The sequence below is a fragment of the Pseudopodoces humilis genome, chromosome 8, assembly GCF_049639895.1.
Source record: "Pseudopodoces humilis isolate 2021_Gansu_Grassland_sample_001 chromosome 8, ASM4963989v1, whole genome shotgun sequence".
Classification (NCBI taxonomy): Eukaryota; Metazoa; Chordata; class Aves; order Passeriformes; family Paridae; genus Pseudopodoces; species Pseudopodoces humilis.
In genome coordinates, this window is record NC_142207.1 from 35,741,964 (window position 1) to 35,765,661 (window position 23,698).

General features: G+C 48.8%; 1 protein-coding gene across 1 annotated transcript in view; it reads left to right on the forward strand.

Annotated features, from left to right (window-relative positions):
- The window catches only part of COL6A3 (collagen type VI alpha 3 chain), a 58,177-nt gene extending 42,741 nt beyond the window's left edge, over positions 1–15,436 (forward strand). The window contains exons 29-46 of the mRNA XM_088058560.1: positions 88–138; positions 261–296; positions 393–455; positions 586–648; positions 1,299–1,331; positions 1,423–1,459; positions 1,569–1,580; positions 1,736–2,229; positions 2,818–2,917; positions 3,405–4,103; positions 5,209–5,317; positions 6,060–6,334; positions 7,636–7,890; positions 9,457–9,531; positions 11,085–11,264; positions 11,380–11,433; positions 14,297–14,467; positions 14,599–15,436. Coding sequence (XP_087914686.1) covers positions 88–138; positions 261–296; positions 393–455; positions 586–648; positions 1,299–1,331; positions 1,423–1,459; positions 1,569–1,580; positions 1,736–2,229; positions 2,818–2,917; positions 3,405–4,103; positions 5,209–5,317; positions 6,060–6,334; positions 7,636–7,890; positions 9,457–9,531; positions 11,085–11,264; positions 11,380–11,433; positions 14,297–14,467; positions 14,599–14,639 — 2,748 coding nt within the window. The 3' untranslated portion in view covers positions 14,640–15,436. The remainder of the gene's footprint in view (positions 1–87; positions 139–260; positions 297–392; positions 456–585; positions 649–1,298; positions 1,332–1,422; positions 1,460–1,568; positions 1,581–1,735; positions 2,230–2,817; positions 2,918–3,404; positions 4,104–5,208; positions 5,318–6,059; positions 6,335–7,635; positions 7,891–9,456; positions 9,532–11,084; positions 11,265–11,379; positions 11,434–14,296; positions 14,468–14,598) is intronic.
- The last annotated feature ends 8,262 nt before the right edge of the window (positions 15,437–23,698 follow it).

Consider the following 23,698-nt stretch of genomic DNA (forward strand, 5'->3'; position numbering starts at 1 on the left):
TATTGGTGCTGCTGGACCTTCGGGGTTTAAGTTGTTTACATATGGCATATCATTTACATATGAACGACTCTGGCTTTCCAATTTTAGGGTGATGATGGACGAGATGGAATTGGTGACCCGGGTCCTAAAGGCAGGAAGGTAGGTGTATGATCAGCATTCCCAGCTCCTCAACAAGGACAAGGAAGCAGCCAAGATCTCCAGTGGAGATGGATGAGGGCATTTTCTAGAACATATTCAAATTAACCTTTCTACTGTTTCAGGGCGAACGTGGCTTCGTAGGTTACGCAGGGCCAAAGGTAGGTGCAGCCCACGAGCTATGCATTTATTTTCCAAGCAATTTTCCATGGGTCTGTGAAGGTTTAGAGCTGCTGTTTGTGGTTTTCCCCTCCTAGGGTGGACCTGGTGACCGTGGTGTCGCTGGAGGCCCTGGCCCCAAAGGAAACAGAGGCCGCAGAGTAAGTTGGACCATGGTACAAATTTTGCCTTCTGCATGAATTCCCTTAAAGATGGACTCATCTTTACCTCCAAGTGCTCCTGGGAACTCTCCTGCAGTTGTTCATGGAGAGGACTTCTCTCTCTTTCTAGGGAAATGCAGGAGTACCTGGGACACCCGGTCAGAAAGGAGAGATTGGATACCCTGGGCCAGCTGTAAGTGTTTGCTGCATTGCTGATTGGCTTCATGTAATGGTGGGTGCTAGGGGTTGAAAACTAAGTCCATCACTATCTCCTGCTGATTTCAAGTTGGGAAAGTCTCTCATTATTTGTTCTGGATGTGTCTCTGTAAATTTTTAAGCAGCTCTTTATTGCTGACAAATATTTACCCTCCCTCAAACCAAAGGAAAAAGTCAAGAGACACGGTCTCACCAGGCGTTAGGAATTCCCCATGGCGATATGCCCCTTAAAATTCCTTCTAGGAGATTCTCATCTCTTGTTCATTCACCACCCCACACAGGATATGGACTGTGACCAAATCTGGCTGGCACAAGGCTCCCTAGAGAGGCCAAGGTGACTGGGCTTGCTTTGCACGTGAACCTGGAGCATCGTAACTCACAGAATGGTCAGGGTTGGAAGGGACCTTAAAGACCATCTACTTCCAACCTTCCTTTTGGCTTTGGCCTCAGCTAGGTTCACTCCTCACAAGAAGAGCCCTGCACTCTGCTGTTGGAAACACAGCTGAAAACAGACAGATTTTCCCTTGGCTCCTGCATGACCCATGGTTCAGTAGTTATTCTGACAGAGTTCATGGGGCACCCTGGAGATACACTTTGCACTCAATTTCTCTTCATTCTTTGAAACAGGGCCTTAAAGGCGAGAAAGGAGAATCCAGAGACGTAAGTGTGGCATAATTTCTCTCATGTTTTGAAACATCCTTGGGTTGGCTATGTGATACATCTCTTTCCCCCCTTTCTTTATTTCCTAAAGCAATGTGCACTGGTGCGGAACATCAAAGACAAATGCCGTGAGTACCTCAGTGCTTTGCTAAGCCCCTCTCTCTACCCTTATTTGCCCATCATTGTTGCAATAATGGCACTGACCAAGCTGTTTTTTTCTCTCCATCTTTTCCACAGCTTGCTGCTATGGTAAGTCTCACTCAATCCTTTAAAGCCCAGGGTGGCTGCATGTCACGACTGTTCCTCTCCCCACATGTGAATTATTTACCCCTGCTGAGGACACTGTCCTTGAATCCTGACAGCTGTTTGAGGCATGACTTGCTCCCAATGCACATTCCCAACAGGTCCCAAGGAGTGCCCTGTCTTCCCAACCGAGCTGGCCTTTGCTATTGACACCTCTTCGGGCGTCGTGAGGGATGTTTTCAATAGGATGAAGCAAACTGTGCTCAGAGTGGTCAACAACTTAACCATCGCCGAGAGCAACTGTCCCCGGGGGGCACGGGTGGCTCTGGTCACCTACAACAACGAGGTCACCACCGAGATCCGCTTTGCTGATGCCAGGAAGAAATCCAGCCTCCTCCAGCAGATCCAAAACTTCCAGGCAACCCTGACCACGAAGCCGCGCAGTCTGGAGACTGCCATGTCCTTTGTGGCCAGGAATACCTTCAAGCGTGCCCGCAGCGGGTTCCTGATGAGAAAGGTGGCTGTCTTCTTCAGCAACGGGGACACGAGAGCATCCCCACAGCTCAACGATGCTGTGCTGAAGCTCTACGATGCCGGGGTTGTGCCGGTGTTCCTCACCAGCAGGCAGGATGCGGTTCTCACCAGAGCTCTGGAGGTTGGGGTCCTTCACCCTTTCTTTATTTTCTCCTCGTGCCCTTGGTCTGCTTTGATGGTGTTGGATGCCACAGGCAATGCTTGGCTTTCACAGGCCTCTCAAATGTGGAAGAGAGTATTGCTGTCCAAACTCATCCATCCATTAGGAGAGAAACCCTAATTCTGTAATCATTACAGCACATCATGGGAAATACTAGTGAGACTCTCAGGAGTGACTCTTTTCCCAGGCCATGGCTCCAGGGTGCCAGGTGTGGGATGAAACAGAAGGAAGAGTCTGACAGAAAGGCAAAGGGCAGGAAGGTGGAAATACATTAGCTTTGTTGGCAGAGGGAGGGTGGATAGACAGAGATTGAAAGTGAAAAAGCCCCAGATAAACTCACTGAGCACTGGTTCAAGTGGTCCCTTTTCTTGGAGTATACGACTCTAAACTGACGCTGGGGACACGAGGCTCCTCCAAAAGGGATCCATCGTGCTCGTTGTGCTGAGCAGAGAATCCCTCAGAGTTGTGGATTGCCCTACCCTCCTCTGAGCTGAGAACAGCAGAAGGCAGCATTACTGACTCCATGTGTTTCTGTTTCCATCCCACCAGATCAACAACACAGCAGTTGGTCACGCCATTGTTCTTCCAACCAGCGGTGGTCAGCTGAATCAAACCATTCAGAGGCTTTTGACTTGTCACATCTGTTTGGGTAAAGCATCCAATTTCTCCTCTAGACAGTTCCAAATCCTTCTGGTCACACAGCAGTTGGTTGTAAGAAGGGAAGCCCAGTTGGGAGTCAGCCCTTTTGCTGATGACTACAAGGGATTCTTGGGTTGAGCAGAAAACACTGGCATTATGAACGAGGTTTCCTGGGCGTTCTCTGCTTTGTGAAGAGAAGCTCCTTTTTTTGTCTGGTTGCCACTTTTACAGCCCAAATACTGATAGCTAAGTGCTCTCAAAGATGGCCTTCTGCCACTTATGACAGAGTGCTTCAGGGATCCCCTTGGACAAAGGAGCACATAAAAAAATACTGAACACATAACTAAATGTCTTGTGGGATGAAATGACTTAGGTATCGAGCAGTGGACCAGTGAATGTCCAGGGCTTGATGGTATTTCATGTGACACCAGGGATGTTTACAGTGATGAGGGAGGGTTGTGTTTGGGTCCTGCAGGTGAAAGGTATTTTTTCCCCAGATGTGTGTGACCCCCATCCCAGCTGTGGTGGAAGTGGCCAGAGACCTGCATTCAGAGACAGAAGGGCAGCCCCCACGGACGTAGACACGGACATAGCCTTCATCCTGGACAGCTCCGAGTCCACCACCCCTCTGCAGTTCAGCGAGATGAGGAAGTACATTTCCCACATCGTAAATAACCTGGAAATCAGCTCAGAGCCAAAAGTATCCCAGCACCACGCCAGAGTGGCCGTTCTCCAGCAAGCTCCTTACGAACATGAAGCCAACTCAAGCTTCCCACCAGTAAAAACTGAGTTTTCATTAACTGATTATGCATCCAAAGAGAAGATCATTAATTACCTCCACAACCAAATGACCCAGCTCCATGGCACAAGGGCCCTAGGAAATGCAATTGAACACACAATCACTCATGTTTTCGAAAGTGCACCGAGCCCTCGGGATCTGAAAGTCATAGTGCTGATGATGACTGGAAAAGTGAACAAAAAAGAACTTGAGCACCTGCAGAGGGTTGTCATCAATGCAAAATGCAAAGGGTACTTCTTTGTTGTCTTGGGCATCGGCAGGAAGGTGAATGCCAAGAATATCTACAGCCTCGCCAGCGAACCAAATGATGTATTCTTCAAGCTGGTTGATAAAACAGGAGAGCTCCATGAAGAGCCCTTGCTGCGTTTTGGGACACTGCTGCCATCCTTTATCAGAAGTAAGTGCAACATCCTGCAGCCCAAGTGTCATGGAAGGGACAACACCTGGCTTCAGAGGAGTTAATCAGAAAGGTTTTGAGCAGCAGGACCCACTGAATTTAGTCTCTTTTTTTTATGGATTGTACTGTTGGGTGCAATTTGGGCTGCTCATACTTTACCTAGTTGAGTATGTCCGGGTTTTGTTCACTTTGGCCTCCTCATCCTCTTCCATGTTGATCCACCAATAGAGTTTGCACTTCAGTGTGTTTTGTCTTGGTCTCCATGGGCTCACCTGTGGATTCTGATCTCATCCCACCTGGCTGGCCTCTCACATAGGTCCTGCTGAGTCCCTTTGCAGCACTTCCTTGGAACACCCAGCAGATCTTTCTTCCCAACTTCAGCACAAATACCATGTCCAGCAGGCCCTTGGCTGGCTCAGGCTGAGATGTGGAGTTGCTGTATGCAGATTTAAGGACCAGATGTACAGGATTCTTTGCTCAGGGATAAATAAAGCTGCTGTGTTTGGGATATGCTGACTATGCCTTGAAAAGTTACATCTCAGCTTAGCTAGAGGCCCCAGGCTGGACCTCCTAAACAGATCCTAAACACACCTATCCAGCAAGGATAAGAAATAGACCTCTTTTAGGAAATCCAGGTTTTAGCAAAAATTCCTGAAAAACAGATTAGTGGGCTGATATACCACAGATTCAGGAATGTCTCGCACTAAATAGGAAGCAAACATCTGGAAATAAATGTTTAGGTTAGCTCAGTTTGCTTTTTCCGTTTACTGCTTACAGCAGTCCTAGAAACTTCTAACTCTTGAAAAAATAACATTACCTGCGTGGTTGGAAGTGCCTTGTTACAAGAAATGTATTTATAAGTGACAGACTCAGGCAAACAACCCTCTTGTAGCTAAGGCCCTCATGTTTGTAAACTGGAATAACAAATATCCCAGCCTTGGATGTTGCCATAGCCAAACATCCAGCAAGAAAAAAAAGTTATTTTGCTTTTTTGTTGTTTTTTCTTGGTTTTGTTTTTTTAATGAAGAAGAAATAAATGTAATCTGTTGGTGGTGGGTATCCACCATCCTCAGCTCCAGTATTTAATGTCTCTCTCCGTCTCCAGGTGAATTTGCTTCCTACCTGTCTCCAGAGATAAGGAGACAGTGTGAGTGGCTCCAGAATGGTCAGAAAGCCCAGAGCCAGCGCCCCGTGCTCACTGGGCAGAAAGCAGTGTGAGTAATGCTTTGGGGAAAAGGAAAGAAAAAGCAACTTCACCTTCAAAAATCAGGATCATCTTCTAATTAATATAATTCTAATAATACTGCATTTAATTTTACTGGTTTCCTCAGTGTTGTGTCAAAAGAGCAGCAGAGATACCTTATAGAGAAGGGTCATGTATAATTTAAAATTTGGGATAAATTTCATATTTATATATGTACAAAAATATGGTGGAGGTATATGTTGACTTTGATCGTGTAGGTCAGGAATTCCAGAAATTTCTGTTAATTTGGGGCTTTCTACTCCAAGCATTATTTTCAGAGGCTAGGCTGCCCTGGTTTATCTGATATACAGAATCCATCACAGCATCCATGCTAATATTTTCTGAAAAAAAATGAAAGCTTGTGTCACCCAGACTCACTGGTGGCACAGAGCCGTCCTGGCTTTAGAAGGCCAAGCCTCTTGAAGTCAGGCATGTTACAGATCTGTCTACTGAATTCACCCTTCTCAGACAATCACAGCGCAGTTTGGGCTGGAAGGAGCCTTAAAGAACATCTTGTTCCAACCCCTTGCTATGGGCAGGAACACCTTCCACTAGACCAGGTTACCCCAAGCACTTCTTACTGCTTGGATCTAAGCACTTTTCACTCTTCACTGTGGGCAAATCTAAAGCTGGCAGAGACTCTTGACCTCAAGAGTGGGTTCTTGCCAATGGTTTCTATGTCAACTCTTCTCCACTTCCAAAATTCTGCTCAGGTTCGTGGCTCCCAACGCGACCATCAGCCGGACCTTTGCTGCCAGCACCACGGTCAGCACAACCATCAAGCCAGTGGCCAGTGCCCATGCCAGAACCACTCCTGCCAGCACCACGGCCCAGAGCAGAGCCACTGAGACCACCCCAGACAGCTCTGTGCTCCAGGTGAATGCCACTGCCCAGGGAGCAGCCAGTGCCACTGCCCACACCAAAGCCAGCGGCCGGGCCACCACCAATGCCACAGCCACCGTGGCCGGCGGCAGGAGGAGACACAGCGGTATGTGAACAGCTCTCCCCATGTGGGCAGTGCCTCCCTCTAGGCTGAACCACAGCAGGCTGTGGCTCTCCTTGCCCCCCGAGAGGATTATTCCTGCGGGAAATGTCACCCAGAGGCCAAATTTTGGTTTTAGGTGGAAATCTGTGCTGGGGCTTTGTCAACTTGTGTCAAGAATTTTGTGCAAAAATGAGTGGAGGACAGGCTGCCCCTAGGCAAAACATAAGCAGGAACAATCCATCCAGCTACAGAGAACTGCTCTTTCTAGCATGGCTCATTTGTTTCTATGATTTCCTCATAGCATCGCCCCTTGTCCAAGTTTTGCTATTTGTGATGGTTCATGGCATTGTTTGAGCTCCCAGCTAATATGAATAGTTAGCTCATCAATGGATCAGTGTGGAGACCTATTTGGGAATGCCAAGCTTCTTTCATGTGAGCACAGTTCATACAAAGGAGGTTTTCCAGGTATTTTTGCAAGGGGGTACCAGGCAGATCTGCACTAGCTGAGCAAGGATCAAAGCACGTGTCCAAGCACAGGGAAGCTCATCCAGTCACTGATGGAAAGTTGCTGCATAAATAATAAATAAAAAGCAATAAATAAAAGCAGTCAGCTTTTGCAAGGCTAATGCTTTTATCAGCTTAAGGGGAATAAACTTTTCTGAGTGTTTCTTGCTCCACCAGTGCTTTAAGCAGTATTTATACAGGTCTCATCCAGTGATCTCCCAGAGCAGAAAAACCTTTCCATAATTACTTCTTTGACCTATTAAGGTTATCATCCCTGGAAGTGTTCAAGACCTGGCTGGATGGGGCTTGGAGCAACCTGGGATAGGGGAAGGTGTCCCTGCCCATGGCAGGGGGTTGGAATGAGATGGTCTTGAAGGTCCCTTCCAACCCAAAGCAGTCTGTGATTTTATGTTCACTATTAGACAAGCTTGGCTTGGAGGTCTTCAGCAGCTCAGCGAATCCATTGCACCCTAGAGAAGGAAGGATCTGACTGGGCACATTTACAGTTGTTGGAAAAGTGCTGGGAATTTCAATCTGTGAGAATCTTCTGGGGGGAAAGAAAATGAAAATGCTTTGATTTGCTAGATTGCAACTGATTATTAAAGATAAATAAACCACTTGGTGAATCATCTGAGCTATGGAAAACAAAGCCTCCCCTGCAGTGGCATTTGAGACAGCCAAGCACCAACTTGGCTTGCACTTGCCATGGAAAGAAGATTCTGCAGCACTGAGGCACTTTTTCCTTGAGATTTTTCCCTCTTCATTCACTACTTGGTGTCCCTTGTGATTCTGCCCTGCAGCAAAGACCCACGACATCCAGATCACAGATGTCACTGAGAGCAGTGCCAGGCTGCGCTGGGCCAGCCCTGAGCCACACAACACCTTTGATGTCACTGTCACCTTGGCACACGACCACTCCCTCGTGCAGAGGCAAAACCTGACTGGCACCGAACACGTGATCCGAGGGCTCAAGAGTGGGCAAAAGTACGTCGTCGTCATCACTGGCTACCAAAAATCCCAGCCCAAAGTAACCTACACAGGGTCATTCAGCACGAGTAAGTGACTCTTAAAAACGTGTGGACATTTTTTTTTTTTTTTCATAAAGTGGACACAAAAGATAAGGGATCAGGAGTCAGTTGGTACCAACAATCCCAGCCCTGGCTGTGCTAAGTTGTGTCACCTCATGTCTGCCATCCTCTGCATCATCAGCAGGGTATGAGACGTGGGAAATGTGTTTCATTGAGAAATGGGAGTTACAGTAGGATTAAACCTGCACAGAATGTGGGATAACTAAAGGCAGTCCCAGAGTGGGTCCCAGAGGGTTTGCACATTGGTGCAAAAGGTCTTGGTGGGGGTCCAGCCTGCTTTACTGCAAACAATAATGAGTCAAACTGGCAAACTCAGTCCAGTCCAATATCAAAATAAGCAAGAAAAGCTGCTTCCCTGATAGCCATTTCCATAGCTACTGATCTGCTCCCCACACTATCCAGAAAAACCCAGAAAGAAGAGATGGAATGGAAGGCTTAGTCCTTTGGGGAGCCAAACTCCATGTGTGCAGATCCAATGTGAACCTAACCAAACTCTCTGGCATGGCCAAAAGTTGCTGTGTAAGAAAGAGCCAATTTTTTTTTAATGCTGTTGGCAGAGGGGTGACTTGGCTTGGTGGTGTGAAGTTTGTGCTGGTCCTGCCAGTGCTGTGTCTGGCTCCCTCTGGCACTTCTGAGACAATTCCTGTGCCCATGGAGAGCCTTTCCTCTGGCTTCAGTGGGTTTGGACCAGTCCCTTACCTTCTCAAGCAATAAACATGCCCACAAAAATGTTGAGAAAAGACATCAGTGGGTGGAAGTAACATTTTCATGTGCTGAACTGGAGCTCCCAATGCCCAGGGAAGCTGCTTTTCTCACAGAATAAATCTTGAATGGGAACAAGCTGAGTAGGCAGTGGTGGCAAGCTGTGACCTGGACACTGAGTAGGATTGTCCCCCTTACCAACACCCAAACTTTACACTAAAGAAAAGCAAATCCAGCCCTTCCTGTGGCTGCAGACCCCTCCTGCTCCATGGAACTTTTTCACCTGTGCTGTTTTTATCCTTGCCATAGCTCCTAGAAGGATGTGAGGCCTGATGGGGAGGAATGTTGGGTTCAAGAGAGCCCTTGAGGGAGCAGGAGAGTATAGATCCATCATGGATTGGCCCCCCCGAGGGATGCCATTTTTATTCTGCCATCTCTAAGGCCAGGAAACCAAAGCTAAACTGGCTCCAGAGAGGCCACATCCAGCTCCTGAACCCCTGCCTGTTGGTGCTGTGGGGTGAGTGGGGGCCATCCAAAGCAGCCACATGGGGCCTTGAGGATGCTCCTCAGGTGACCTCTGAGGGTGAGCCCAAGCAGAGCCACTGGCTGGGGATGGAAGGTGATCCCACCCTGCTGCAGCCAGGCAGCTGGGGATTACTCATCCCATCAGCTGCCTCCAATAAACATTTCTCACATGTGTGTGCTGGGCTAAACAGATCCAGACCTGGCCCCTGTGCTGGAGCTGGGGCCAGGGAACCTGTTCATGACTGCACTGAGGGTGCTGCTGCTGGTGGCCTGCCCCTGGACTGACCCTCTGCCTCTCCTCCACAGAGACCCTGGTGCAGCCCCAGGTGTCCCTGGCCAACATGATGCTCAACACTGAGCCACTGGAAGGGCCTGAGAATGGTGAGTGTGGGCCATGGGGGGACTGCTGGGCTGGGGGCTCTCACAGTCCCACTAACACCAAAGGATCTGCAAGTCCTTGGCTTTGCAGAGCCAGCTGATCCTGGTGCTGGTGACATCCTTGGCTGTCCAGGTCTGAGCCCTGCACTGGGGTCTCTGCCTCATTTCATCGCTTTGGGTGACATCAAGCTCATCACATTGGTGCTGTCACACTCAGTGCTACCATCAGTGTCACAACCCCTCTTCCAAGGACCTGGGAGGGCTCTCAGCCTTCATCAAGCAGCACAGCCACTGCAGGCACACCAACAATGGATCTGTCATCTAAAACTCACTCCTGAATCACCACTCCCATGTTTTCCTTTAAGCATTGTGCTCTTGCGCTGAGGCTCATTTTCTTCACGACGTGGTCTGAGAGCACGGGGAAATGCTGCTGCTCAGTGTGTTCAGCCAGGAGTTGTGGAGCTCTGGCTGCTGGTGTTGAGTGGGATGAGCATGGATCTCATTCATGCCTGGCTGGTGGCACCACTGGAGCTTAGTGCAGCAGAGGGGACAAGAGCTTGTGCTGGACCAACTCATTTCTCCTTCCTGCATGAACCATCATCATTCCCTTCCCATGTGCTCCCACTCGTTTGGCCCCTCTCCCTGGCACTGACATCTCCTCAGAAGCCTTGTGACAAGGTGACAAGCACCCCCTGGCTTTGTTTAACCCCTTGGCACCAGCCTTTGGGAAACCAAGTGTGTAGGCTCCTTCTGCTCCAGGGAAAAGGGGTGTGCTGTGTGCTTGCTCTGCACTTCCACACAGACCTCTCCATCTCAGCTCCTCCTGCTGACCCACCTGCAGCAAACGCCTCTGCCTGAGGATTTATGGCAGCCAGCAATCTGGGGGGAGCATTCCCCAAGGATGCTAATCCAAAGGTTTTCAACAGGATAAAGACTCTAAAGAGGGCAGGGAACTGGGGATGGGTTTAGCTCAGCCTCCTCTAGTTCATGGGAGACACCCATGTGTAAATCTTCCAAAAGACTGTGGAGGAAAGCCCACACTCTGTCCTCCTTATATAGGTAAAATACCATGGATGGCCCAGCACAGCTAATAAAAACCCTGGGATTTGGACCTAAATTATCATTTTTGGGGCAGAAAAGGAACATATGTTTAAACCTTCATTGAGCCTTCACATATACCGGGTGCAACTTGCTTTTAGAGATAAACACACTTAAGGACTAGAAGTTACTGCCAAGACAAAGAGCTTTGAAAACAGAATGTGGGGATTTGTGGGAGGGCTCAGTCCTGAGTGCCCTAGTGGGGCATAAGGGGTTCCCAATATGTTGCTCCAAGGATTTGGGGTTTGGATCTGTGACAAAACCAAGAGTGAGAAGAGGTAAGCTGGAAGATGGGGAAGGTTTGCATCCAGCAAAGCAAGACAAAACACATGAGAGGGGAAATGATGCCAGTCCTGAATCAGGCTCTATTTTCCCTTTCTTCCTCTTTTCAATCTCTCTGCTTTTTCAGCTTTTAACCCTCTCAGAGTCCCTTAACCTTTGCACCTTTTGCCATGCAGATTGGCCAGACCCTTGCTTGCTGGACTTTGACATGGGCATGCAGTGCAAGGACTATCAGATTGTGTGGTTCTTTGACTCCAAACACAAGTTCTGCAGCCAGGGTTGGTATGGTGGCTGTGGAGGTAATGCCAATAGATTTGAGACCGAAGCTGAGTGCAATAACAAATGCTTAAAGCCATGTAAGTACCCCATGAGGATTCACCCTTTTGCATTTTGTCCTAATGTCAAATGATGTTTGGATCAGAGAGAAAACACCGTTTAAAATCCAAACCCGTGCACTTTTTCCTCCTCCAGCAGCAGATGAGAAAGCCATGCAGCAGCCACCCCTTGAGAAAAGATTTTCATCAGGTAACACCCCCCAAAAACATTAATCATCACAAACAAAGCAAACCCATTCTTTCACCTTGACCATTTCACAGCATGCATCCAAGCCTATCCAACCCCAGATCAAAAGTAGCACAGAGTTAGTTTTCACTTGCTCCTTCACATGACCACGTCCTTCCATCTGCTTTGCATGAGCAAGTCACTTTGCATGTGTGTTGTCCCACGAGGACATGGTGTTCTGGCACAACCAGAGTGGCAAAGCTCACTGGATTTCATGAGGGACCTGTGCTTGCTGAACTGGAGCGTGGCACGGTCCCAAATCAGTTTGTGTTATCTCTGTGTGACCAAAAAGTGCCACTGCTCTGCTGAAATGCAGAGAATTCCCGACATTTCCCTGCCTGTAACCAAAACACCCGATGGAAAGTGATTCCATGGGTCTTGGGTATTGCATGGAGACGTTTTCCCTTCAGCACCAAAAGATAAAAGTCAAGGTTGAGGGAGGAGCCCGCAGGAAAATGGCAATGTCCTCCTCTCCTCAGGGAGTTTCTGAGGTTGAGGGGTTATGTTTGCAAACCTCTTCAAGACCTGGGAAGGGAAAAGAGGCTTGAAATCATCTGTGTTGGTTCAGCAAGGGGTTGGGAGGGAACAGAGCCCAGAAAATCCTTATCAGAGCAGCCCTCCCCTCCCAGAGGTGTTTCAGGGCCCTTTGTGGAGCCAGGAGGGAAACCACGGAGTGAAGACAGCCCTGATACCTAAAGGCAAGGCTTTAGTCCTTGCAATGGCATGACAGGGTTTGAAAAGGCAAATTACAGATCCTTCCACCTCATTTGACTTTCTTAGGTTTATTTTAGGATCCTTAAATCATGCTTGGGAATTTTTATCACTGGCAGCCCTGCAGAGATGTGGAGGCCAGGAGGAGGTGGCCACCATCAGCCACAGAGATGTCTGGGGTGGCAAAAGGGGATTTCAAGGTGCTTTGGGGATGCAAATGGGTATCATGGATCCTCTGGCTGTAGTTTGAGGACTTTGCTGCCAGAGGAAGCAGTGCACAGCTTTTGCAGGAACCTGCAGCTTCACTCCAGAGCAGGATTCCACCCTCAGAGAGCAGGGAAGCCTCCCTGATGAGGTTTTCTCTGGAGGGAGCGTTGTTTCTGCCAGCCCTGTCCCACAGGTCAGCCCCTTCTGATCATTGTCACATGCCTTTATGATGTTTCCAGCAACTGTTTCTGAGGCTAAAGTGATATTTCATCAACTTGGCACCGCTCTGCCCTGGGCACAGAGTCAAGAAAAGCAGCTGAGGGGCCCTGGAGGGATGTTCAGGTCTCTGCCCACTGTGCTCTGCTTGCTTTATTCCCTTTCCATTTTCTGCAAAGGCAGAGCTTGAATCCACATGAAAAATGGACACATGAGTTCAGTGCATCTCAGCTTTTGGGGTGCTGCGTGGTGGCTCAGGCTCTGGGCTCAGCCCATAGCAGGCGCAACATTGAGAAATGAGTTGAGCCCCCAGACTTTAAGGCACTTTGGGTGCAAAACCATGCACCAGACCCACTTCCTTTTTGAAGCCTTTTAAATGATGTGATCCCCTTTGATTTTGGACTTTTTATATCATTTATCACGTGTAGATGTGGAATTTGAGGCGTGGTTTAGCGGCGAACTTGGCAGTGCTGGGGTAATGGTTGGGCTCAAGGGTCTTAGAGGACTTTTCCAACCTTGATGATTCTATGGCTTTATTTTTTTTATTGTCATTAACTTTTTTAGCATGACAAAAGTAACTCCTAAGTGTAACTGAGGAGCCCAGGCACATTTTCTCCAGGGGATGATTTAAAACCCTCTCTCTTCCCATCTTTTCAACCTGCTACAGCTTAAAACACATTTTAACTCCCTAGTTCTTGCTCTCTATCAATTCCTGGAAATTTTTAGGTAAGCTTTTGTTTAATTTCAGACTGAAATAGGGGAAAATTAGGTTATATATGCAAAAGAAATTCTTCTGTTTTGATTAGTGTTTGGATTTGATTCCTGTGCAAGGTTTGGGGTAGAGTCATTCCTGTGTTCACATCTGCTGGATTTCAGTATTTTGGAAAGTGGGGAAGAAGTGAGATGGTCTTTGGAAAAAGAAAATCTGAATATAAGGAGGGCAAAGAGCCTGCCTAAGGCATGGGGAAGCTTTTGGCTGTAGGGGCCCAAAAGCAAAGCTGAACTGCAAGGTCAACACTGATTTCTGACTCCCCCTGATCTGTGGCGTTTATGCTGTGCTGAGCAGAGGTGGCATGAGCTCTTTCTGCATCCCTGTGAGAAGGGAGGTGTGTGACCTGATGGCAAATCAGTGGCTGACATCAGATGTTTAGTTTTATTTTTAAGAAACAATTTGGCAATTTCATTTTGCCACTTCCAAGTGCTTTGTTGTTTTGTTCCCTGCTCACCCAGCAAGGGATGCAAAATGCCATGGGCAGTGTGTGGTGGACCCAGGAGCATCTTCACATGGAAGATTTCTCTTTTCAGATTAAGTCAGTCATCTTGGTGGTGCCAGTACTTCTTCCCTTGCAGCCCAGCCAGTCCTCTCCCAGTTCTGAGACCTGCCAAACTCGTATCCTACAGATCCAAGGGATTTGCAGACAACCACTGTCATGCAGCACTCTTCCTTCATCCCTCCTGGATGCATGGCAGCAACACAGGAGACAAACTTGTGCACCAGGGTGGTGACCTTCAGGGAAAGAGGTTGCCTTTGCAGAGAAAGAGATAGGATTCAGTCACAAGAGATGTGCACAATGTGTGCTGTGGATGCCCTTTTTCAGCTTGCATTCCAGCCCTGCCCTGCAGATACACTCAGAAAAGGCTGTGCTTCACCCAGGAGTGCTACTGACCACTGTTGCTCCTGTTTTGTCCACAGTCATGGACATCTGCCGGCTGCAGAAGGATGAGGGCACCTGCAGGAACTTTGTGCTGAAGTGGTACTACGACCCCGAGACCAAGAGCTGCGCCCGCTTCTGGTACGGCGGCTGCGGCGGCAACGAGAACAGGTTCAACACGCAGAAAGAATGTGAAAAACTCTGCATCTCTGGTAAGGGGGACTCAGACAAATCCCTGGCATTCCCACTCTGCTGAGTGGGGTTGGACTCCTGACAGTCACCTCGTTTATCTTCCCTCAGTATCCTGCATCAGAACCTTATTTATTCCTTCTTTCTCCACCAGGTACCATCAACCCTGGCGTGGTGACGACAATAGGGACATAGAGCCAGGGGCTGGCCAACACTTACCTCTGAGACAGCATCACCTTTGCCACCTTGCCCCTATAGAAGCTAAGGGTATAGACGACCTTGCACTGTAATATTTCATGCTTTTAACTCCCAAGCAAACCCTGAGGAGAGGGTTTTGCTACATGACCTATCAATATGGTGCTAAACTGTTTGTGGACTGAGTGCTACACGTGCCCGGGTTATATTGTATAGCTTCAACATTGCCAAATATTTACCTGAGTGCAGATTGTTATTGTCTCTCAACATGTCTCTAAATTAGCCTTCCCCCCCCCCCCAATTCTGGCAGTCTGCCTATCAAAGGCACCGTAAAAATGAGTCAAAAAAACCCCAAGAATCGTAGTAATTTCACGGCAACTTGTTACCTGCTTGCTTTTATCCTTCTCATAACTGAGCGTAACTTTACAGGGAAAGCTTTTGTGTAAGAGTGGCTGATTCTGATAAACAAGTAGCTCCATTTTCACTCTTCCTCTTTTATTTTTCTTCTCCTTTTGCTGGATTCGATCTCAGACTAGATCTCTTGTTTGCATTTGTACCACATGTGGCCAACCGAACTAGCAAGGAAAAGGAAGCAAAGTTTCCGAATGCAAATGCACTGCTGGGACCAAGGCCTCAGTTAACAAATCTTCAAATTGTGGTGTAGGATGCCTCTGGCATTCTTCTGATGCTGTATGTTTTATAAAATACAAAGCAAAGCAATCTGGGGAGGGGGGAGCAGTGGGAGGGAGTGGGGTTTTATTTTTATTGTGGATTCTGTGTCAGGAAGTCTATACAAAGAACTTTTAAATAAAGTCTAATGGAGGTTTTGAGAAACTTGTGGGTTTGTCTTTGTTAAAGCCAGTGTGGGTATCAATGGAATAATTTTCCAGGGTGTGGAAAACAAATATTTTGGGCAGGGGCAGGGAGGGGGGAAACCCACTGTTCCTCAAAGGGAGGATGGATGTAGTAAGGGTATTCAGGGGGACAGCACTGAGAGGCTGCTGGCAACCTGGAGATTTCCAGCTTGGAAAAAAGGTAGAAACAGAGATGTCTTGGTTGTGAAATCTCCATCCTGAAGGAATTTAAACTCAGCTGGACATGGCATGGAGCAACTTGGCGTCAGCCAGTCCTGGGTGTCCCTTCCAACCTGTGTTACTCAATGCCCCCATATTTTCATCTGTCTCCTTAGCTTTCCACAGCCATGATTTTTCCTTCTCTGAGCTCACCCAAAGAAGATGAAATTCCCAGAAACAATGCACATTTTTCCTGTCCCTTCAAAAATCCCCCCTGAAAGCACAAAGAAGATGAAAGTGGCCTCCCCACAGCACAGGGCAGCTCTGGCTGTGGGCCTTACATCCTCAGTTTCCCTGAGGCTCTGTTGTTGTCCAAAGGCGTTGTTCCCACGGCCTGCTGGAGTTGCCTGGATGGAGAAATGGAGCCTTGCAGGCATATGCCGTGCAGAAGGCAGCTGGAACACCAAAACCAGGGAATTGGTGAGGGAGAGCTAGGAGAGGGCACTGCCTTCTGGAGAACTGGGTTGCATTTATTAGATCTTGGAAAGGAGACCCTTGCAGTTCAGGGCTCATCCAGGTGTTCTTCCATGGGTCAGGGTGGGATTGCCATGAGGAGAAGGCCACCTGGCGCTGTCCTGCTGCTTTCTGAAGCACTTCAGGCAGGTCCCCATGGGTCATGACAGGAGATGTTCCACATGTGTCGCACACACAACCATGCCTTTGGCAGCACCTCCCAGGAGGAGGATTTGCCTTCCACAACACCATTTACAAGACTAAATTAAATCTGACAGCTTAGGCTCGCTGTTCAGCGCTGCACACGATCCACAGGGCTCCAAGGGCCTCACCCTGACTTCTCCAGGGCGCAAGAAGAGCTCTCAGGGCTGCTCTGGGCTTTGTCCTCATGAGGATTTACAGTTCAGGCATCCCATTCTTGGCAGGAGGCGCAGCCCAGATCCCAAAACTTCCCGTCTGAGCCGCTTGCGTGGGGGACAGGGGACAGCTTGGTTTGCCAAGCCATGGCAGCTGAGCTGGGGAAACTGCGCTGTTTATCTGGCACCTTCCCCGAGCACACCACAGGGGCTTCATTAGAAAAAGAGGGGAATGGGTGAATGTTATTTATTTATTATTTTTATAATATTTTAATATTATATTTTTATTTGGGGGTTTTTTAATATTACTTATTTATTTATTTATTATTTTAACTGGCTCTTGCAGAGGGACTTGGGAGCCTGCCCTGCACCTCACCGTGCATCGGGCCCCCCCTTTTCTGCTCTCACGGGGTTTAAAAGCTGCACTTTGGTTAAAGCGATCCTTCCCTCCATCCTCCCACCCCTCTGCAGCACGGGAGAGGTTTTCCCAATGCCTGCACCGCCTCCGTTTCCCGGGAAAGCTGCTTTCCATGGCCCGTGCAGCCCTCCAGGATGCCAGGGCGCAGCCCGAGGTTCCACAGCGCGCCAGGAGGAGAAGGAAGCTCGGGGAAGGGCCGGGAAGGGGCCCCACATCCCCTCCCATCCCCGGGCCCCAAGAGGGGCTGCACATGGAAGTCATCTGCAGCTGGGAGCGCATCTGCCAGCGTGGCTGCGGGACCAGACCGGGAGTAAAAATAGCCCAGCCTGGCCCGAGACACGCGCTCCACTCCCGGCTGCTGGTGGGGAGCCCCGAGATCCACACCCTGCTGCTTTTGGGGTGGCCTCAGACCCCCCTTTATGCAGGATTTCTTCTCTAGACATCACCTCCTGCATCAAAAATGCCCCTGGCCTTGCTTCAAAAGGTACTGCCTCAGTCTTACACTCTCGCCCGGGTGGGGGGACAGCAAGGCCATAAAAGCCAGACTCCAGCCTAGAATTTCCCCTCAAGCTGAGGGCATGTTGTGAAGTAAAAAAGTGTCACTGGAATTGCTCTAAATCTCTGGAGTTTTCCAGAATTGGATCAGGGAAACCTTCACAAGGCTGGTGTAGGTTGAAGTGACCCTGCCTCCGGGACCTGCATATAATCCAAGTGAGCCTTGAATGTAGTGCTGTGTCTTCAAACCTGAGTGCTAATTCTGTCCCAATGAAAGAGCCACAGAATGGTCTGGGTTGGAAGGGACTTAAAGCTCATCCTGCCCACCCCATGCCGGAGCAGAGACACCTTCCACTATCCCAGGTTGCTCCAAGCCCTGTCCAACCAATGGGGCAGCCACAGCTTCCCTGGGCACCCTGTGCTCAGCACCCTCACAGAGAAGAATTTCTTCCTAATCTCCAATCTAAACCTACCCTCTTTCAGTTTGAATTCATTCCCCCTTGTCCTGTCACTACATCTTCCTTGTATTGTCCCTTCAGGACCTGAAGGGAGATGGGCGAGGTACAGTCAGCAGAGCTACCGGCCATCATTTTAACCAGGGAATTTCCTCACGGAGAATTTCACAGTCAGGCTGCCCAGAGGAAGCCACAAAATCCTACACTCCCTCCTACACTCATGCTTCCTCCTTGAAGTGTGATAGTGTGTCCCTGGGACAAACTATTACAAAGAATCACTGTCAAATCTCACTTTCTCCAGTTGAAATCCAGAGGGTTTTGGATTACTCTGCTGCCCTTGGAGACCAGAAAGCTACGAGCCCACTGGTGAAATCTCCAGGATTCAACCCTAAAGCACAGACGTAACCACTTATGCTGGGGTCATAAAAATGAAGAGCAGGATGTGTCCTAGAGTTCAACATTGAAGCCAGGCCCTTAAATTTAGGACAGCATCAGCATTTAATGCTTGGTTAGGTTCCCTCAATGCTGCAGCTTTGCATTTAATCACAGCCTTCTAGGGAGACCTTTACAAGGAGAGGCAAAGTGGCTCTGACAAATTTTATTAGCCAGTATTAAATTTATTACATCAGTGAAAGAAGCCAGTCTAGAAGTCTACAGATGCCCAGATGTACCTGCCCAGATCTTTCCTGGGTTTTCCAGCAATGCCCTACACAGCCAGTGTTGACATTGCAAGGCCAGGAGTTCAAGGAAAATTAATCAGGACTGTATCCAAGTGCTTGAGCAGAGATGCAGATAAACTTGGAGCAGCTGAGCCTGCAGCAGAGGATCTTAGGATAACTGGGACAGAAGTGTGGGCATTTCCTTGGCCAGGGGTCTTCTGCTTGTGGGGTGGAAATACTGCAACTCCCAACCCCAAAATCACTGGAGTAAAATGGAGATGATAAGGTAAAAGCAGGGGATTTGGAAGATGTTAGATTTTGTAGGTGCTCCATTGCTTTCTGCCTATGTTTTACAGCCATGTGAGTGTTTTGGGGGCAGAACAGTTGCTCCTGGGGAGCAACATCTGGCAGGGAGCTCACTGCAAGCGTCATTCCCATGGGCTGAGCTGAGCATCATGGGTGGTTTTAAATCCCAAAACCTTAATCCATGGTAACTTTAAACTTCTCAGGCCTGGCCCAGAGGCCGGAGATCACTCCAAATGGCAGCAGGCAGCTCTCGGGAGGCGCAGCTTTCCCAAAAGCAAACCCCACGGCTCAGTGGGACGTGGCGGGATAAACAGCCCCAGCGAGAGCCGGGAGTGCGCTCCAGCTGCGGGATGATTTATGGGACAGCAGGAGCACGGCATTTTTTATTTCATTTTATTTTATTTTTTTCTGGTTAAACAGAGCAGATCCGAACCAGATGTGTAACCTTTATCTCCATTGCTGCGGAGAGAGACGGGGGAGCAGACAGGGGAGAGGGAAAGATGTTTGAGTTTCCATGAGCGGCCGCTCCGCTGCCTTCCAAAGCCAGCTCATGAAGAAAAATGAGCCCCAGCAGCCAGGAAACTTCGCTGTGCTGAACTCCCTGTTTTGTTTCTCCCTCCGTTGCCGCGGGGACCGCGCCGGAATAAAAGCGCGGCCGGCTGCGATGACTTCACCGTGCTGCTGCATAAAACCTGATATCATAAAGATATAACCCGGGCAGGGAGCTGAGGATGAGCCTTGTGCTGGGCTGGGAAGGGCAAGGGGGAGGGATGTGGGAGAGCAATGGGTGCTGCCTGGTGATCCCACCTGCGAGGAAAAGCTCTTGGGAAGGCTCTGCTGAGGGAAAACCACAAAATGGGGAGCTCTGTGTCCAGCTCTGGGGTCCCCAGGACAGGAAGGACATGGAGCTGTTGGAGCCAGTCCAGAGGAGGGCCATGGAGATGATCAGAGGGATGGAGCAGTTCTGCTGTGAGGAAAGACTGAAAGAATTGGGATTGTTCAGCCTGGAGAAGGCCTTGAGGTGACCTAATCGTGGCTGTCCAGTACCTGAAGGGAGCCTACAGAAAACATGGAGAGAAACATTTTACAAGGGCCTGGCATGACAGGACAAGGGGGAATGGCTTCAAATTGACATGAGTGAGTTGAAACTGAAAGAGATTGGATTTACATTAGACATTAGGAAGAAATTTTTCCCTGTGAGGGGGGTGAGGCCCTGGCACAGGGTGCCCAGAGAAGCTGTGGCTGCTCCATCCCTGGCAGTGTCCGAGGCCAGGTTTGTGAAAAACGAGGTTCACATATTTTTTATATAGCATTTAAAAAATTTAATAGAAAGATAATTGCACTTATAACAGATTGGATGGGGCTTGGAGCAACCTGGGGTAGAGGAAGGTGTCCCTGCCCATGGCACAGGGTGGAACAAAGATGATCTTTAAGGTCCCTTCCAACCTGAACCATTCTATGATTCTCTGATTTCCAAGCTCATAGCTCCATGCCTTGCAGCCAGGGAAGCACTCTAGGAATAACATCCAGCTCTCACTCACTGAAAATTAGCTTCCAAACCTGGGATGAAAGCACCCCAATGTGTTGCTGAGGATCTCCTCTGAGATGGGAGTCTCCTGGTGAGCAAAGACCAAATAAACCATTGCTCTTGAAAAAAAGCAGTAATTATTTGTGTACATATATATGTATTATATTTATGCCTTACAAATGGGCTCTGCAAGAGCATTGCAAATGAGCTGAAGTGGAACTGAAAGGCCTGAAGGAAAAAAAAAAAGAAAAAAAAAAGAGGTTGTTAGGGACAGAATCAGTAGTTTGTTTTTTCTAAAATACTCCTCTGGCTTTCCAGCAGTGATTAATTTGGCAGATGGGGAGGTTGCTTTGGAGGTTAATGAAAAAAAATTAGCCTTGCATTAGATTGACTGGAATATTGCAGAGGCCATGACACAGCCTTTGGAAATAAGTGGAACACTGTGGCTGCTCCTTTATAGTGTTTGGATCCCAGGCTCCCCTGCTGCTTCCCTGCGCTAGCCCTTAGAACATCCTGCCATTTCCTGATGGTAAATCTGGGGTGACAGCATTTCCACTCACTGCCCAGCAGCTGAAAGCTTAAACTAGTGCCATTTGGAAAGGCAAGTTCAATATGCTCACTCACTGCTCAAATATTTACCCCTGGAATTCTGGTGATTTTGGGGGCAAGAATGGTTTTCTAAGGAAAAAGTGGAAAAATGTTAAAAGAGGAATTTTGCAGCAGAAGGGTTACATACAGTGAGCCTGACCTTTCCCACAGCTCCATAGATCTCATGGCATTGTATTTTGCCCCAGTTCATGGTTTTGGGGTTTTTTTTTAAGCAGCAAGAAATGAGAAATTATTTTGGAAAAGCCAAAATCCTGCCCTGGCTGCTGGGGTCCCTGCATGGCTCACTGGGTGAAACATCCAAATCCCTGGATTCCCAGTGTTCGAAGTTATGAAGGGGTAGATTTTGGATTAAACACCTGACAGTTTGACCCACAGCAAAAAGTTGGAGATCCAGAAGCTTTTTCCAAAATAAACACTCAAAATCCCCATCTGCATCATAATTCTCCTTCTTTTCTCTTTTTCTTTATAAAGCAGCTCAGCTCTGCAATGGATGCAGGTGGCCCCAGAATGTCAGGGGCATCATATTTAATGCTTTTTCTCTCTTAGGTCGGATTATGGAATCCTATTTCTCCCCCAGGATGGAAACAGCCATGGGAGAAAGGCAGAAGGGCACCCACAGAGCAGCCTGGAAGCTGCACCCCCTCTTCCTACCTTCAAAGCCTGCAGGTTGTAGGTGTCAATCTGGGATCAAAAGCAGCAGGCTGGGCAATGGGAAACCTAAAAATGGAAATGTTACCCTGAAAAACTACAGTGGACAAGCCCACCAGGTGTCTGAGAACAGGCACAGCTCGTCACACAGGGGTATGACACAGATGAAGTAAAGAGAATTAGAATTCTCTGCCCATTCTGGGACTATTTCTTGAAGTTGGCTAAGGCAGAGCATCCTCCCAACACAGCCCAAAGAGCCCCTTTTTGCCCCCTTCCCAGCAGGACAGGGCAGGTGAGCCGGGTTTAACACCCAAGTGCAAAGGCCTTGTTAAGTGCTAGAAAAATGCCAGCAGCTTGGAAGAGCTTAGTGAGATCTGAAGTGTTTGAGATTAAAGCCAGCTCCAGGAAAGTGGGAGCTGAGTAAGGAAGGCAGGTGTGAAGGCTGTGCAGGGCATGGACCTGCAGGGATGGGGTTAATCTCAGATTAAACAGCCTGATGAGGAGATTGAGGTCAGACCTCGCTGAGGGCTGCAGCTCCTCCCAAGGGACAGCTCCCATCACTGCTCCCTGTGACAGGGACAGGACCCAGGGAACGGCTGGAGCTGTGTCAGAGGAGGGTCAGGCTGGATATCAGGAAAAGCTTCTTCCCCCAGAGGGTGGTGGGGCACTGCCCAGGCTCCCCAGGGAATGGGCACGGCCCCAGGGATGCCAGAGCTCCAGGATGGGGTGTGGATACAGGGAAAGGGATGGTGACCCTTCCCAACCAGAGCTTGCAGCTGTCTCTTTGGGAACCAGCAACCAACACCTCCATACCTGCACTTAACACTCCAGGTCTTTCTCCACTTTTCCATACCTTTTTTAACCCCTCCATTTGACCCCTCTCCATTCAAAGCCCCCACTTTCAGCCCCCAGACCTGCCCCAGGTGTTTGAACATTCCTGGATTGGGAAGACTGAAAACTGCTCGTCCTTTCCACCCCTCCTCTCCTGCCGCTGCAACAGGCAGCAGCTGGAACGCTGCCTCCCTCCCTTTTATAATCTTATTTTTGGGAATAGGAAGGCAGTTTTGCTTGCAGTCTGGAGCCAAGCTCCTTGCAAAAGAGCAGGCTGTACTCTGGTCAGCCCCGTGCATTGTCCCTACAGCTGTGTCCCATCCTGGGAACATCTGATGCTGGTGGTCACGTAAGAAATGGGAGGAGAACATCCCCCTTGCACATTTCCTTTGGAAGACTGAGGCAGGGAATGCTTTTCCAAGGGGGCTGTGCTGATTCCTGGATGCCCATGAGGCAGTGTGGGCTCAAATATTTTCCCATATGGGTTTCTCTATGCAGGGGCAGCTCATCCTGACTCACAGCATCACAGGAAGGTTTGGGTTGCAAGGGACCTTAAAGATCATTTAATTCCATTCTAATTTCCCTTACTACAAGCCCCACAACTGTGCATCTCACCAAACTCCTCCAGGCATGCCAGAGGCAGGTGTGATGAGTTTTCCCAGCCTCAGCAGCGCCATGGGAGGAGCCCACTGCCAAAATCCACCTCCTCCCCAGGAGTTTTCATCATGCCTTTGCTCCCTTGGTATTTCCAGCAGGCAGGGAGAGCTCCAAGCCACATTTCCAAGCTTTCAAACAACCAGAGGCACAAAGTAGCTAAAAAAAGTTGGCGCAGCAGCAAATGTTTGAGCCTTCTCTCAGTTCTGGGGTACCACAGGGTGAAACTTAGGGGTACTACCTTTGGCAGGTGCAGAGTATAGAGGGTGAGCAGAAAGGACTTATATGTGTGGAAAATGCACCTCCTAAATGGCCACTTCCTCCTTCCCTACGTGTCCATTCATACCAGAAATCTCAGGAATTTCCATGGCAGTGCTCTCAGGAAATCTCTGCATTTCTCCCAGACATGTCTACGATGGGACATCGATTGCACAAGAAGGTCTGAGAGCTGGGGAAGGTTGAGTCCAGAAAAAAAAGAGAGACAAAAATCCTGAACAACAACGCTGCTTGGAAAAAGCAGTCAGAAGTTTGAAGCACATCCAGACCACTACTCTGGAAATCAGGCTGAAAAGTC